The 13896-nt window shown below is 56.8% G+C and overlaps 4 protein-coding genes across 9 annotated transcripts in view; 3 read left to right on the top strand and 1 right to left on the bottom strand.

The window, feature by feature from the left end:
• The first annotated feature begins 1901 nt into the window (after positions 1 to 1901).
• PGP (phosphoglycolate phosphatase) lies at positions 1902 to 4941 on the top strand. Its single transcript, XM_019648549.1, has 2 exons — positions 1902 to 2748; positions 2862 to 4941. Exons 1-2 carry the CDS (start codon positions 2115 to 2117, stop codon positions 3185 to 3187), a joined length of 960 nt encoding a protein of 319 aa, XP_019504094.1. The 5' UTR covers positions 1902 to 2114; the 3' UTR covers positions 3188 to 4941.
• Positions 4942 to 5030: 89 nt separating this feature from the next.
• On the top strand, positions 5031 to 7481 carry BRICD5 (BRICHOS domain containing 5). 3 transcript variants are annotated; one of them, XM_019648547.1, is made up of 6 exons: positions 5031 to 6019; positions 6192 to 6305; positions 6516 to 6671; positions 6754 to 6855; positions 7118 to 7271; positions 7373 to 7481. In XM_019648547.1, the coding sequence occupies exons 1-6, from the start codon at positions 5969 to 5971 to the stop codon at positions 7465 to 7467; spliced, it is 672 nt and encodes a 223-aa protein (XP_019504092.1). In that variant the 5' UTR covers positions 5031 to 5968; the 3' UTR covers positions 7468 to 7481. The 3 variants fall into 3 exon arrangements, with proteins under 3 accessions (XP_019504092.1, XP_019504093.1, XP_019504091.1); XM_019648548.1 differs by having other exon boundaries at positions 7356 to 7471; XM_019648546.1 differs by having other exon boundaries at positions 6754 to 6840; positions 7118 to 7471.
• MLST8 (MTOR associated protein MLST8) lies at positions 7432 to 11424 on the bottom strand. 4 transcript variants are annotated; one of them, XM_019648541.1, is made up of 9 exons: positions 11321 to 11424; positions 10626 to 10800; positions 10410 to 10461; positions 10164 to 10326; positions 9638 to 9713; positions 9403 to 9555; positions 8492 to 8616; positions 8162 to 8325; positions 7432 to 8017 (listed from the first exon to the last, which is right to left on the bottom strand). In XM_019648541.1, exons 2-9 carry the CDS (start codon positions 10752 to 10754, stop codon positions 7899 to 7901), a joined length of 981 nt encoding a protein of 326 aa, XP_019504086.1. In that variant the 5' UTR covers positions 10755 to 10800; positions 11321 to 11424; the 3' UTR covers positions 7432 to 7898. The 4 variants fall into 4 exon arrangements, with proteins under 4 accessions (XP_019504086.1, XP_019504089.1, XP_019504088.1 ...); XM_019648544.1 differs by having other exon boundaries at positions 10410 to 10458; XM_019648543.1 differs by lacking the exon at positions 11321 to 11424 and adding an exon at positions 11109 to 11301.
• Positions 11355 to 13896, top strand: part of CASKIN1 (CASK interacting protein 1) — a 26925-nt gene continuing 24383 nt past the window's right edge. The window contains exon 1 of the mRNA XM_019648532.1: positions 11355 to 11373. The gene's annotated coding sequence lies outside the window, so the exon portion shown is untranslated. The remainder of the gene's footprint in view (positions 11374 to 13896) is intronic.

The raw sequence follows: 13896 nt of genomic DNA, 5'->3' as shown, positions 1-13896 counted from the left end.
TCTGCGGCTGCTCAGCTCGGGCTGGACGCGAACCACTGTTGCTCAGAGCTCAAACTCTTGAGCAAGCTCTTAACCAACTGAGCCATTCGGCCGACCCCTTCCTTTTATTCTTAAGGTAATATTTAATTAGCTCTTTCAAGCTAAGTGCTTTACAGGATTTTCTCGTTTAATATACTAATCATCCCCATTTTGAAGATGAAGAAACTGAGGCAAAGAACTGCTAGAACACTTGCCCAAGGGCAGACTGGAGACTAACCCAGGTCTTTCTAGAGCCATGGGCTGGAAACCCACAGGGCATGCTCTTCCAGCTCACTTATTCTCTGTGGCCTAGCCTAATGCTGGATGCCAGAGGCTCAAGTGGATCAGACCCGATCCCCTCCAGGAAGTCCAGTCTCCAAGACCAACCACAGACACAAGGGTCCAGGCAGAGAGTGGGCAGCTCTGCCCTGGGAAGGGTACCAAACAGAGATTGTCTCCATGTTGGGGCTGCCCAGCTGGTAAACTGAGGACCCTTGGCCTGGCAGGAGCTGGGATGTGTGAAGCACAGGTCAGATGACTGGAGGTCAGGCTAGGGCAGGGGTCTGCAAACTGTGGCTCGAGAGCCACATGCGGCTCTTTGGGTACGTACATGTGGCTCTGAAGTAAAATTGAAAATGAAAATAAAACTCAGTTTCATTTATAAAAATTTTAAAGGATATTATTCACATAATGGTGATTTCATTTGTTTTATAGATCTCACAAAACTTCGAGGGACAGGATTGGATCTTCCATCTCAAAAGTTTGCTGACCACTGGGCTAGAACAGACAAAGGAGACTATGACTCATTCTATGGTGAGGGAAGTCAGAAAAGTGGTTGGGGGAGGGGTATCTGCTATTGACTGGATAGAGGTGTGAGGGAACATCCTGGAGTGATGGAAATATTCTATATCTTGATCTGGATTGTGTTTACACAGCTGTATAGGTATGTAAAAATTCCATCAAGTTGCACACCTAAGATTCATACATTTTACATTACTCAATAAAAGGTAACAATAACCTAATAATAACGATAATAGCAACCAATTATTGAGTGCTGTGTTCTAGGCAGTGTCCTTCTCAGACCAGCGGGTCTCAACCTGTGGGTCGCGATCCCTTTGGGGGGTCGAATGACCCTTTCACAGGGGTCACCTAAGACCATCTGAAAACAAAAAGATACTTATATTACAATTCATAACAGTAGCAAAATTACAGTTATAGAGTAGCAACAAAAGTAATTTTCTGATTGGGGGTCACCACAACATGAGGAACTATATTAAGGGGTCGTGGCATTAGGAAGGTTGAGAACTGCTCTTCGTCCCTAATCCCACTGCCTTGTAGTTACTCGTTCACAAGACGACTAACGCACAGGGAAAGCGTTTTTGCAAAGGGCTGAAAATGAGAACGCAAAGCTTGTTGAGGGGCTCCCCGGGTTGGCTCTCAGGATGGGCTGTAATCAGTCGGCGCGCTGATACCGAGCCCGGAGGGCGTCCAGCGCAGAGAGCGGCCAGCGCAAAGGGCACAGCCCAGCGCCGCCCAGGCAAAGGTGAAGACCTAACTCCCGCCCTAAGAGATAGCGCCTTCGTCCCACTGTGCTCCCGCGCACAGCCCCGCCCGCAAGGCGGAGAGAAGCCAGCCAATCAGCAGCCGTCTCGGCCCGAGGTCACTCGATTAAGGGCCTCCGTCACCTAGGCTGACCACGCGCCTCCAATGGGCGAGCTGCTGCGCCCCTTGCGCCGGCTCTCCGCTTCTCCGCAGCGTTTCCGCAGTGAACGCTCCACTCCGAATGCCGGTTGGCTCCCTGCCAGCCAATCATCGGGGCTCCCCGGTTCCTACAGCCAATGGCCACCCGCCTCCCTGTGCTGTACCGCGACGGTTAACGCTAAGCTCCGGCAGCCCGAAGGAGCCCAGGACAGATTGGCGCAGGTGGCGTACAATGGGCGGTGCGCACAAGGCACGGGGCCAATGAGCGCGGCGGGGGCGTGGCGGGCGTGGCGCCGGGCGCCTGCGAGGAGCGGCCGGTGGTGGTGGTGGTGGTGGCGGCGGCGGCCGGCAGCGTAGTGGCCGGTGGTGGTGGCGGCGGCCGGTGGCGGGCGGCCATGGCGGAGGCCGGCGGCGACGACGCCCGCTGCGTGCGGCTAAGCGCTGAGCGGGCCCAGGCGCTGCTGGCCGAGGTGGACACGCTGCTGTTTGACTGCGATGGGGTGCTGTGGCGCGGCGAAACAGCCATACCTGGCGCGCCCGAGGCCTTGACGGCGCTGCGGACTCGCGGCAAGCGCCTCGGCTTCATCACCAACAACAGCAGCAAGACCCGCGAGGCCTACGCCGAGAAGCTGCAGCGCCTGGGTTTTGGCGGCCCGGCAGGGTCAGGCGCCGGCCTCGAGGTCTTTGGCACGGCCTACTGCACCGCGCTATACCTGCGCCAGCGCCTGGCTGGCGCGCGGGCCCCTAAGGCCTACGTGCTGGGCGGCGCGGCCTTGGCAGCGGAGCTGGAGGCCGTGGGCGTCGCTTGCGTGGGCGTGGGGCCTGAGCCCTTGCAGGGCGACAGCCCCAGCGCCTGGCTGGAAGCCCCGCTGGAGCCCGATGTGCGCGCGGTTGTGGTGGGGTTCGACCCGCACTTCAGCTACATGAAGCTCACCAAGGCCGTGCGTTACCTGCAGCAGCCCGGCTGCCTGCTCGTGGGCACCAACATGGACAACCGGCTCCCGCTCGAGAACGGCCGCTTCATCGCGGGTCCGTGCGCCCCGGGGGCGGGAGAGGTGGGAGGGCGGGCGGCGGGCCCCTCCGGTCCTCTGACCCCGGGCGCTCTCCTCCCCTCCCCCTTCCCGTCTTCCTCCGCCCCGCAGGTACGGGCTGTCTGGTACGAGCAGTGGAGATGGCCTCCCAGCGCCAGGCTGACATCATAGGGAAGCCCAGCCGCTTCATCTTCGACTGCGTGTCCCAGGAGTATGGCATCAATCCGGAGCGCACCGTCATGGTGGGAGACCGCCTGGACACAGACATCCTCCTGGGTGTCACCTGTGGCCTGAAGACCATCCTCACCCTCACCGGAGTTTCCACTCTAGGGGATGTGAAGAGTAATCAGGAAAGTGACTGCATGTCTAAGAAAAAAATGGTCCCTGACTTCTATGTTGACAGCATAGCCGACCTTTTGCCAGCCCTTCAAGGTTAAAGATTTAGTGTCTTTAATCTGCCGAATAAAAAAAATTTTTAATTACTTAACCAAATTAATAGGTGGGGCTCAAGCATCTGCTCAGCTAGGTGGCTTTAAAGAGTACGCTTGGAGTTTTAAGCAAAGGCACTAGTTGTTAACCTTGTAAGTAAATGTTTGGGGGTGATTTTATTACAGATGTTTATGTCTTAAGATGCACTTTTAAGCTTGGAGGGCATTGTGGGGGTCCTGGGCCTTGGTTGCTGTTGGCAAGAGCAGGCTCCGTGTCTGTCTGACCAAGATTCAGATAACCTCAGGGCTTGCTGATGGGACTGAGGCATGTCTAGGGGTGTCACATGTTTTACTGAAAATTTCATTCAGGGATCAAGCCCCCTTGCAAGGCAAAGGGGAGGAGGGGCTGATTATTTTGACTGTTGTGAGAAACTTGTAGAAACCGACTCCAGGGCCCCATCGGTGTGGTAGTCAGCAGAGGAACCTGCTGCTGCATCCCACCCAGCTCACCTGCAGCGTGGGAGTGGAGGAGGAGACTGCTCCCTGGTGGTGTCTCCCTGTCCTTGGTGTGTGGGGTATTGCCCTCACCACCACCACCCCACACTTCCTTAAAAACCACTATGTCACAATTGTCTGTTCCGTTTCAAAAGCCCAGGGCTGCTGCTCCTCGTACGTGGTTGCACAGTTCTGCAAACTCAGTCCAACTAAACCTTGGCTTTCTCAGATGTGCATTTACACCCAGGTGACTTGGACTGAGCATAAGGCTGGCTGAGAATGGCCAGGAGGGCATGGATGCCTTCGCTGAACTTTGGGTTCCCGTGCAGGAAGCTCAGAGCAGAGTTGGTACCAAAAGAATTTTTTAAATCTTAGGAACAACTTTGCCAATAGTTGGAATTGAATCTTAAGTGTGTTGATTAATAGCTGTGCTCTGTCTCGTAGGGAAAACCCCACTGAAGAAGTCTGTGCTCCGCAGCCAGTAGCATGGCTAAAGTCATGTTGGCCAAGGAACGCCTGTCACCCAGGGTGCCCTCTGGGTGGGGGAAGAAAGGGGTGTTCCCAAGACAGGAAGTCTTTTTACAGAGCATCCAATCTCTTCCTGTCCTCCCATACCCTTGATTGGGGTGGGGGTTAGATGCCAATGGTCCATGAGGACAACTATATTAGCCCTGGAGTCCCTTGTTGGTGGCCAGCTAGAGGACTGGCAGGGTCCACCAGCTAGCCATGGGTTCTTGGCAGGGGGCCCTGGCCATTTATGCCTGTTCCCTAAGTTGCTGACCTTTGTAAACACGCCTGATAAGCAGACTCTCCCGCTTATTGTGGGGTAGAGCCTGGGAAGCTGTTCTTTTGGGCCAACTCCTTCCCAGTGCCTCGCCCTGCACCCAGTGGTGTCTGCCCACAGCCTGTGGCTTCTCTCCTAGTCCCAAGGTCACAGCATTCCTTCAACTCATTCTCTAAGAGTTCTCAGAGCAATAAAGGGTATCCTGAGCCTTTAGCTCCTCCCAGGCCCGGGGTAGTCTGGGGTTCAGACACTGCCGTGAGGCAACAACAAAACAGCCAGCACCTGTAAGGTTGGTGGTGCTGATGTTGGCTCTGCGAGGTCGGCTCAAGGTGGGTCCGGATATTGAGCAGGCCTATCAGGGCGTTGTCACCCACACCATGAGCACGCTGCAGGTGCGGCATCCAGCAAGACTCCCTCTTCTGCACCCCATCTCTGCCCCTATTGCACTGTGTGAACCCAAATGAATATTAAACTCTCAAACCCACGCTGACTGGTGTGCCTTGCTCTCGCCTTGCCAGCAGCCTTCACCCAGAGGCTGCAGCTGTCTAGCTGGGGGCGGGGTGTAAAGTCGAGGGCCATTCTGGGATTTCATTTCCAGAGCTGGAAACCCAACCCCATCTCAGGCTCATCACAGAGAGGCAGGTTCAAAAGAACTAGGGAAAATGGCACAAAGCAAAGTAGGAAAGGACTGGTGAGGACACTCACGTTGTGAAAGCTGCCAGTGCCCATGGAGCCGTGACTGTCGCAATCCACATTGTCAATTGGCTGGAAATGCAAGCTAGGAGCTAGGGCTATAGCACAGAGAAAAGCCACGCTGGGCAGGGCAGGGGCTGGTGGACATGAGGCCGACCTAACCATCCCAGAGTATGAGGGAGGTTCAAGTAGGCTGCCTTTACTTCAGCAGAGCCTCCTGAAAACTCCTGGTCTCAGGCATGAGCTCTGTGGGATGCTGGGCAGCCCATCCTGTGTTGGGGTCTGGGAAGCCGCTGGGGTGCATGGGGAGGGAAGAAGGGAGGTGGAGCAGAGTCCAATATTAATCTTTCATGAAACAGGCACTTACTGATGGTGTGCTGTGTACCAGGCCCTGTGCCCAGCCTTAGGAGTCGAGGTAACCTGAGACTAGAAATAGGCCTCTTTAGGAAAAATCACATTTGCCACCAACCAGACTACAAAGTCGTGGCTGGGCCTGGGCTGCCCTCTGCCATTCAGTGGGACTTGAATTCCATGACTGCCATGCTGTCACGCCCTCCCAGGCCCATGTACTCTCTAGTTTGCACAGGCCAGTGTCGGGAGAGCCAGGCACGTTGGGGTTGACAAACAACCCCCTCCACCCCCATCCCAGGTGGAGAGAGGGCTGTCCTGGCTCAGGTAGCTGGGCTGGGGAGGAGGCAGTAGGGGCAGGAGGGGAGGGGGCCAGGACGATTGTTTGGCTCATCTGAGGCATCCTGAGGTTTCCCTGGCTGACTCCAAGAGGCAGCAGACAATCAGTGCATTGTCACCACGGCTGCAGCATGGAGCAGGGAAGCTGCCGTGCAGAGGGCCCCGGGCCTGAGCCTGTCAGGGTGAGTGCCTCCCGCCACTCAGTGCCCTCTCCTGGGACGAAGACCCAGGGGATGCCCTGAGCAGGGGACAGAAGGGTGGCACCAATCTCCCACACCTCAGTCCCTACCTTCCCTAAGCCAGCCTGCTCTCAGGTCTCTGCTCCAGGCCCCACTGACTGGAATGTGCCCTCAGGTGAAACCCAGGCCCTGCCATGGGGGCTGGAGAGCTCTTGGCCTGCTGCTGCTGCTGGCACTGGCCGCTGCTGTGGCTGGAGGGCTTCTTGGCTTTGCTCACAGCCCTTCCAAGGTGAGCCCTCCTCAGGACCAGGGCAGGGCCATGGGCAGTGGGCAGGGGAGGAGGGGCCAGCACACCTAGCTCTCCAGTGGAGCCAGGGCTCAGAGCTGAGCTGATGATGGTGGGAGGACAGAGGTACGGAAGGGTCAGAAGTCTTGCAGCAGGGCTGGAGGTGGGCTAGGGGCTGCCCCGGTCTGCCCAGCTGTTTTGGCTTCCATCCAGCCAGTGCTGCAGATTCTCCGTCTGACCCTCCCGAGTCCGAGGGCATACCAGTCCAACCAAACCACCCAGGTGGACGTGGCCCGGAACGTGGCAACCATCAGGGTGATGCCGGCTCAGAGCAATCACAGCTGGGCAGTGCTGTTCGATGGGCAGAGCGTGAGTAGGCCAGGGGTTTGGGATGGGGGGTTGCTGCCCATGGGTGTTGAGGTGGACCCGCCTCACCTGCCTGCCTCCCCAGGGCTGTGTCTGTTACCGCCCTGCGGGGCACCAGGCCTGCTTCCTCCGCCTGATGGAGCCCCAAGATCGTGAAACCCTGCAACTTCTGGTGAATACCTCAAGGGTGAGCAGCCCCTGCTTGCACACAGCCAGGCTTCCTGGGCCAGGGGCCAGACAAAGGGTCCTGTGTACAGCTCGGGCCCAGGGCAGGCTGGGGCTCCAGTTTCAGGGGAACAGAAGCTCTATCTTCCCTTGGTTAAAGCTGCTGACAAGAGCTGAGGGCGGGGCTGGCATGTTGCTGGCATATCCAGGGATGCTTGAGCCCTGCCCAGCCACGGGCAGTGCAAGTATCCCTGGCCCATGGCCCACCAGAGCCTTCTCTGCAGGCCCAAGGGTCTCATAGCCCCAGTGAGGACACTCGCTATGCCCAGGAGCTGCTAGCCGTGCTTGGGAGCCGTGAGGTGGACCCTACCCAGGTGGGGGCTTCGGTGCGGCACCTTTGCGAGAAGACCCCCATTTATTGGGCCCGTCGAGCCAAGGGTGAGTTGGGGCCGGCTGTGGGGAGAGGCCTGGGCTCCCGCAGGATAGTCTTGGAGATGGAAAGGAGCACTTTGGGGTTCACAGAGGCCCCTCCCCGCCAGGGCCCCGGAGGCAGCGGCTGATCTACCTGTGCATCGACATCTGCTTCCCAAGCAACATCTGCGTGTCAGTCTGCTTTTATTACCTCCCAGACTGAGCCCCCAGTCTGCCCAGCCCCACAGGCCAGCCAGCCAGCTGGCTCTGTCACCAGTACTGTTGTGGAGGGCAGCCGCCGGCGGGGGTTAATAAACCCCTCCACCTGGCCATGATGTTGTTCTCTGTGGCCTCAGGACATGAAACAGGGGCAGGGAGGGGGAAAAGCACTGGCTGGAGGAGGGGCACCAGCCAGGCTGGCTTGGGTCAGCCTCCTGAGCCTTGTCACATACAGATAAACAACTGAGGGCTAAAAGAGCCCCCAGGGGCCTGCTGATCTAGGCTGGCCAAGAGGGCTAGGGTAGGTTAGTCAGGTCCAGCTAGCCTAGGCTGGCAGACGCTAGCCTGTGGGAGTTCACTCTGACCTGGGCAGCTGAACAGTCACATCCAGCTGATGCCGCCTGATGGCTGCCTGCAACCCCAACAGGGCAGAGGCTAGCCCAGCACGCTGTCATTGAAAGCCAAGCAGACCACGGCTTTCTGATGGCCACCGTACTCTCTCTTGATCTCTCCCGTCTCCACACACCAGAGCCGGGCCAGGTTGTCAGAGGAAGCTGCAGGGAAGGAGTGTGGGCAGCAGGTCAGGGTATGGCCCCAGTCTGGGCCACGCTGGAGGCCAGCTCCCAGGTGGCAGGGGAGTAGCAGCAGCAGCTGCCACTGGGCTTGCGGGACAGGGAGGCAGAGTGGGTGGGGCTCACCAGTGACAATGTACTGGGAGTCCCCCGAGAAGGCGCAGCCCCACATCCAGCCTCGGGACGACTCTCCAGGGTTGCTGCTCTTGATGCTCAGCTCCGTCATCAGGGAAAAGTTGGATGTCCTCCAAATCTTGCATGTTTGGTCTGCCGAGCAGGTGGCGAGGAGCCTAGGGATAGGTGTGAGGTGGCAGGGGTGTCATCATCAGCCACTCCAACCCTATACCTCCTTGCTTTCCACCAGGCAGGCCCAACCCATCAAGCCCCCAGCGCCAGACAGGTCCCCTCCTCCCAAAGCCATCTGAGGGCTCCCGTCCCCCCAAGCCCCGCACACACGTGGAGTCTGGGCTAAAGCGGCACTGCAAGGCATAGCGGGTATGTGCTGGGATCTTGGTCTTGGGGATGAGCTGTGTCACCTCGTCGCCAATGCCCCCCGTCAGATTCCAGACATAGCAGTTCCCCTGTGGGGTAGGAGGAAAGTCATAGGCGCCTCCAGTCTGACACATGGGGAAGGGTGCCCTAGCAGATGGACCCAGATCTAGGGGCCACCATCCAACACTGTGGCTGTGCACAGGGATCTGGGGCCTGGGGACATGTGGCAGGCACATCTGGTCCTGCCTGCAGGGAGCACCTGTTGGGCTGAGAGCAGAAAGCAGGCCATGCCTAGCCTTCCTGGAGGATGCTGCTGGCCAACTGGAATGTGAAGAATGAGATGGGAGGAGGGCATCCCAGAGAGACAGAACAGCAGCCAAAGGCTCAGAAGAGAGCAGTCTGGGGATGTCATGGGACAAGTGATTTAATGGACATTAAAGGGAGAAAATGAGGCTAAACAGACAATCAGGGGCCAAACCACAGCATCTTGAGGCATGGTAAGGACCCAGGGGAAAAATGAGATCAGGCTGGTACCACTGAAGGATGTTCTGGTAGCAGAGGGAGAATGGATCCAGGTGGGGAGAGGTCACAGAGATGGGGAGACAAGGGAAACTTGGACCAGGAGGCAATAGGGAGGAGGAGAGGGGCAGACTTGAGAGATTCACGAAATGGAATCTGCTGACGGGCTACAGCAGGTAGTGAGAGGTGGCATCTGACTTTGGTGGCTGGGTTTGAGCTGGAGCCCAGGACGGGGAAGCAGGACTGTGGGACAAGGGGAGGGACCTAGGGGACATCTGGGGAATATGCCCACTTGCAGGGAATAAGGGGCTGGGTGCTGAGCTGGCCTCCCATACTGCACCCACCCCAGGACTCACGGTGCTGTTGACTGCTGCCATGTAACTGGCGTCTGGGTCTATGTGGGCAGATGTGATGGAGACCTCAGGCTCAGGGATCAGTTGCTCGTTGTGGTCAGTCTTCAAGTCCCAGATGTGGATGGCGCCACTCTGGTCACCTACAATGAGCTCCGCCTGGGGTGCAGGGGAAGTGAGGTAGAGTAGGGCTCCTGCCATCCAAAGCCCCGGGGTGCCCAGCCCTGTGCATACCCCTCACCTGGTTGGGGTGCAGACACACGCAGTTAATGGGCGCATTCACCTGGAAGATCCGCTGACACTGAAGGTTCCGGGACCTTCGGGGTAGGAGACACACTGTCTGTAGTGGATGCTGTTGGTACCCCACCCAGATGCCCTTTCCCTGGCCATTTATCCTTGTCCCTCTGCTGAGAGGAGGTGCCCCACAGGAAACACTTGGGGGGGCTCAGCCTTCCCTAGGGGCTGCCTGAAGCCAATGACTGACTCAGAAGGGGCATAAAGGCTGGCACCCTGCCTCAAGGTGGAACTTGTTCTTTGATGCAGTTTGCTCTCCAGAGCTCCCTGTAGGATCAGGCTGAGGCTGGACTCATCTTTGTGTGGTTTCATCCCTGCTCCAACTTGCTTTCCTCACTGCCCTCAATAAATCGCCCACACAGCAAACCTAGTTTCAGCCTCTGCTTGGAGGGGACCTGACCTAAGTGAGTCTCCTGCCTGGCTCTCACCCCCACATATCCAGGCAGCAGGCCCCTCCTGCCTGGCACCCACACCTGAGGTCCCAGATCCGGGCGGTGCAGTCCTCCCCACCCGTGTACATCCAGCGACCATCCTCATGGAAGCCCACAGACGCGATGTTCTTATTGACCCCGTCATAGCTGATGATGGGGTTGGGGTTATTGGAGTTGAGATCATACATGCGGATGTGCTGATAACCTGTGGGTACAGGCCAAACTGAGGTTTGGCTGTGCCTAGAGCAACCTGCCAGAGATTAGGGGTCAGGGTGAGGGTACAGGTACCTGCAGCAGCAATCATGCTGCGGTCAGGCGTGATCTCAAGCGCGTTCACCTGCTGGGTCTGTTAAGGAGAATGACGAGCAGAGCCCTGGGCCAGCGGCCCTCAAGGCCTCCATCTGGCTTAGCTGCATCCTCCCCACCCCAGGCCTTTGGCCAGGCTGTTCACCCACCAGGCATCCTGCCCAGCACCACCCTCCCAACTTCCCCAGTCAAGGATACAGAGTCCTGGTGCTGCACTGTGCGGGTGCAGATCCCACTGTGGGCCTGCCAGAACCGCACCGTGTGGTCATAGCCCGCAGTGGCCAAGATGACCGGGTCACTGCCCACCGTGCCTGGGGACGTGTTCATGTTGTGGCTGCTTGGAAGACTGGGCAGGGACCAAAGGTTAGAGCATCTAGGAAAAAGAAAGGCAAGTAATATTGGGGGTATACCCTCTCTGTCCTAAACAGACTATAGGTCCACTTGGTGCTGAGAGATAGGTATTATCATTCTTATTTTAGAGATAGAGAAAACTGAGGCTCGGAGAGGTTCGGGGACATGCGTGACAACAGGCCGGAAGGCTTCCAGCTCCAATGCCTGCGGTCGTTCCTGGCCCCACAGACCAGGCCGGGACACCACCCCTTCCACCGCCGGCAGGGGGCAGTCACACCCGGGGTGCCGCACTGCCGCAGGGGCGTGCCGCGCGTGCGCAAGGCGGCTGACCGGCAGACAGAAAAGCCGAACCCTGCGGCTGCGCATGCGTAGTAAGCCGGCGGCTAGATCTGATGTGAGGGGGCGCTCTGTGGCGGGACCCCAGCGCTCCCTAGTGCTCCGCAGACCGCCCTGGCTCCGTCCCGCCGGGCCAGCTTCCCCCGGACGCGCTCTCCCGGCCACCCGGCAGCCGCCTTCCAGCCCTCGTCCCGCGGCCTCCGTACCTTACATGCGGCTCTGCGCTCCGCCGTGGTCCAGGACGGCGAGCGGAGCCGAAGTGAGTCGATAAAGGCTGAGGCCGAGCGTAGAGTTATCGATAGGACATTAGGGCGACACCATGGGTGTACGCGGGTGGGTGGGACGAGACCAAAGTTCTGGTATCGGGCGCCCCTCTCGTCCGGGAAGAACAAGTTGAGGCCTCGATGCTGCTTGACGGCGCGGGGTGGACGAACAAAGCAGCGGCCTCAGCCTTCTCCCCACTAGGGCACCCCACCGTTGTGACATGGCTACCCATTTTCCAGGCTTGGGTCCCGAGGCGGGTCGCGCCATCCCCTCCCTTGTCTGGCTCCCCTACTCCTCCCACCGGTCAGGATTCCCAGGTAAATTACCGGAAGCCTAGTTACATTTGGATTCCAGATAAGCAACGATAATTTTTGTAGTATACGTATGTCCCAGAATATATATTGCATGACATATACTAAAACGTTATTCGTTGCCTACGTGAAATTCAAATATAACTAGGAGTCCTGTAATTTTATTTGCTAGATCTGGCAACCCTTGCAGGCCTGTCTAGCCCCGTCCTGACCCTCGGGTCGGTCCCCCCACACACACACACACACACAGCCCAGTGTCCCCTCCTAAATTGGGGTCCCTCATGCCTCATTTTCCATTCCAGTTCTCCCACACTCCACGCACGTGGTGGCCTCACTCTTTCACAGAAAAATAGAGTCCTTGAGACAGGCTCTCCCACAGCTTATTCCCACCACACTTAAAACACAGCTGCATCACCCCCACCCTTCCTCTGGCCCCTCGACCAAGGCCACATCCTCACCCATCCTCCTAAACCTTGGGGGCCGGGAACCTTCCTTCCTGTACCTTCACTAACTCCACTCCTTCCCCTCAGCCTTTAAACACCATAAAGCAACCAAAAACTCTCCCTCTAGCCAGCACTTTCCTTCAAAGAGCTGTCTTCAGCGCTTTGCTGGCTTCACGTAGGTCCTCATTTCTCACTCATTCCTCAACCTGCTGTATGTCTTTTACCTCCAGCTCTCCAGTGAAAATGTCACAAGGTCACTGGCCTTCTCAGGTTGCCAAACCCAGTTGATAACATTTTCTTCCGTACCTTGACATGCCTGCCCAGTGGCTGACAGCACTGCTCTTGAAAAGTTCCTGTCGCCTAGCTTCTTGCCCAGGCATTTAGTCTCTTTCTCTGCCTTATACAGGCTGGTGCCCTCCAGCGTTACTATCACTGCATGCCATACTGTCTCTGGGGCCTTTCGTCCACTCTGGGGCTTCCAATACTGTCCCTGCTTTGAGGCCTTTCTACCCCCTTTCCAGCTCAGACTTGGCTAGCTGTGTTATGTTGTCCCTTAAAGCCCCCAGAGACACCTCCACTTTCCATAACCAAAACAATTCACAGGCCTAGCCTGTTGACTGGCGAAAAATAACTCTCTATAAGTAATCCACAAAAGAAACAGTTTATTCAGGAAAAGGAAAAAGAAACGGAAAACCACCGCCCCAGGACAAGAATGCGCACCTCCGTCACCAGCCCCAACCGGTTGCCCACATGGAACAAAAGACCCCAGTTCCAAGATGGCTAATCCCTTTATTTTGATCCCTCCCCCAGAAATTACCATAAAGATATATGGGAAGTCAAGATTATAGAGTTAACAAGGACCCCAGCCCCACCCATAGTCCTCCCCAACTCTGGTTAATCATCATAAGATGCCAGTTCAGTTTATCAGGCCTATATCCCTTCTGTGGCACATTGGACAGCCGCTCCCGGCAGCTCACCACGAAAGTGCACACCAGCTGCCGCGGTCACCCACGGCAGCCCAGCTCCAGGTCAAGCTGTTGTTCACCATCCTGGCTAGGTGAGGCACAGATGGCGCAGCGTCACTGGCCCTCATGGGGGATTTGAACCTGGCATCCCAAGCCAACTCTCAACCAACGTGCCACTCAGCCAGCCTCAGAATAATCTGTTAAAAACTTAAGTCTGAGCAGTTAGAAGCCTTCAGGAGTCTCCCATCACCCTCCGGACTACTGGGCCTGACCCTAAGGACCCTGCAGCTTGCTCCCGCTTTCCCTACTCCATAGACCAAGTATTCCTTCTGGCCAGAGTAAGTGACAGTCTTGGATTTGCCACCACACACTCCCCTTTGAACCCTTCTTCACACCTAGGATGCTTTCCCTTCAACCTCTTTACCTGCCACACTCCTAGTTTTCAGCACCTTCCATAGCATTTTGAGGACTTATTCTGTGTGGGGTATTATACTGGTGTTTTTGTTTTAACTGAGGTGTAATTCATATAGTATGAAATTAACCATTTTTATAATTCAGTGGCTCTTAGTAAGTTAAGGTTGTGCAACCACCACCTCCATCTTGTTCCAGAACATTTTCATCACTCCATAATAAACCCCATACCCATAATGCAGTCACTCCTCATTCCCCCTCCCCTTTCAACCTTTCAACCCCTCATCCCCGGGCAACCACTAGTTTACTTTCTGTCTCTATGGATTTGCCTATTTGGGATATTTCTTTTTTTATTTGAATTTTTATTCCCACTCCCCTACCTCCCCCC

The sequence above is a fragment of the Hipposideros armiger genome, unplaced genomic scaffold (assembly GCF_001890085.2).
Source record: "Hipposideros armiger isolate ML-2016 unplaced genomic scaffold, ASM189008v1 scaffold_126, whole genome shotgun sequence".
Lineage (NCBI taxonomy): Eukaryota > Metazoa > Chordata > Mammalia > Chiroptera > Hipposideridae > Hipposideros > Hipposideros armiger.
The sequence above is the reverse complement of the archived record's forward strand: the minus strand, read 5'-3'. Positions and strand labels throughout refer to the sequence as shown.

What these genes read in the sequence shown, in the direction of transcription:
- PGP (XM_019648549.1), top strand. Translation starts at nt 2,115, where the DNA reads ATGGCGGAGGCCGGCGGCGACGACGCCCGCTGCGTGCGGCTAAGCGCT. An exon ending in GAACGGCCGCTTCATCGCGG is followed by an intron (nt 2,749 to 2,861) that starts GTCCGTGCGCCC and finishes TCCGCCCCGCAG; the next exon opens with GTACGGGCTGTCTGGTACGA.
- BRICD5 (XM_019648546.1), top strand. Translation starts at nt 5,969, where the DNA reads ATGGAGCAGGGAAGCTGCCGTGCAGAGGGCCCCGGGCCTGAGCCTGTC. An exon ending in CCGGGCCTGAGCCTGTCAGG is followed by an intron (nt 6,020 to 6,191) that starts GTGAGTGCCTCC and finishes ATGTGCCCTCAG; the next exon opens with GTGAAACCCAGGCCCTGCCA. An exon ending in TTGCTCACAGCCCTTCCAAG is followed by an intron (nt 6,306 to 6,515) that starts GTGAGCCCTCCT and finishes GCTTCCATCCAG; the next exon opens with CCAGTGCTGCAGATTCTCCG.
- MLST8 (XM_019648541.1), bottom strand. Translation starts at nt 10,754, where the DNA reads ATGAACACGTCCCCAGGCACGGTGGGCAGTGACCCGGTCATCTTGGCC. An exon ending in CAGTGCAGCACCAGGACTCT is followed by an intron (nt 10,462 to 10,625) that starts GTATCCTTGACT and finishes TAACAGACCCAG; the next exon opens with CAGGTGAACGCGCTTGAGAT. An exon ending in CGCTTTAGCCCAGACTCCAC is followed by an intron (nt 8,326 to 8,491) that starts GTGTGTGCGGGG and finishes ACCTATCCCTAG; the next exon opens with GCTCCTCGCCACCTGCTCGG.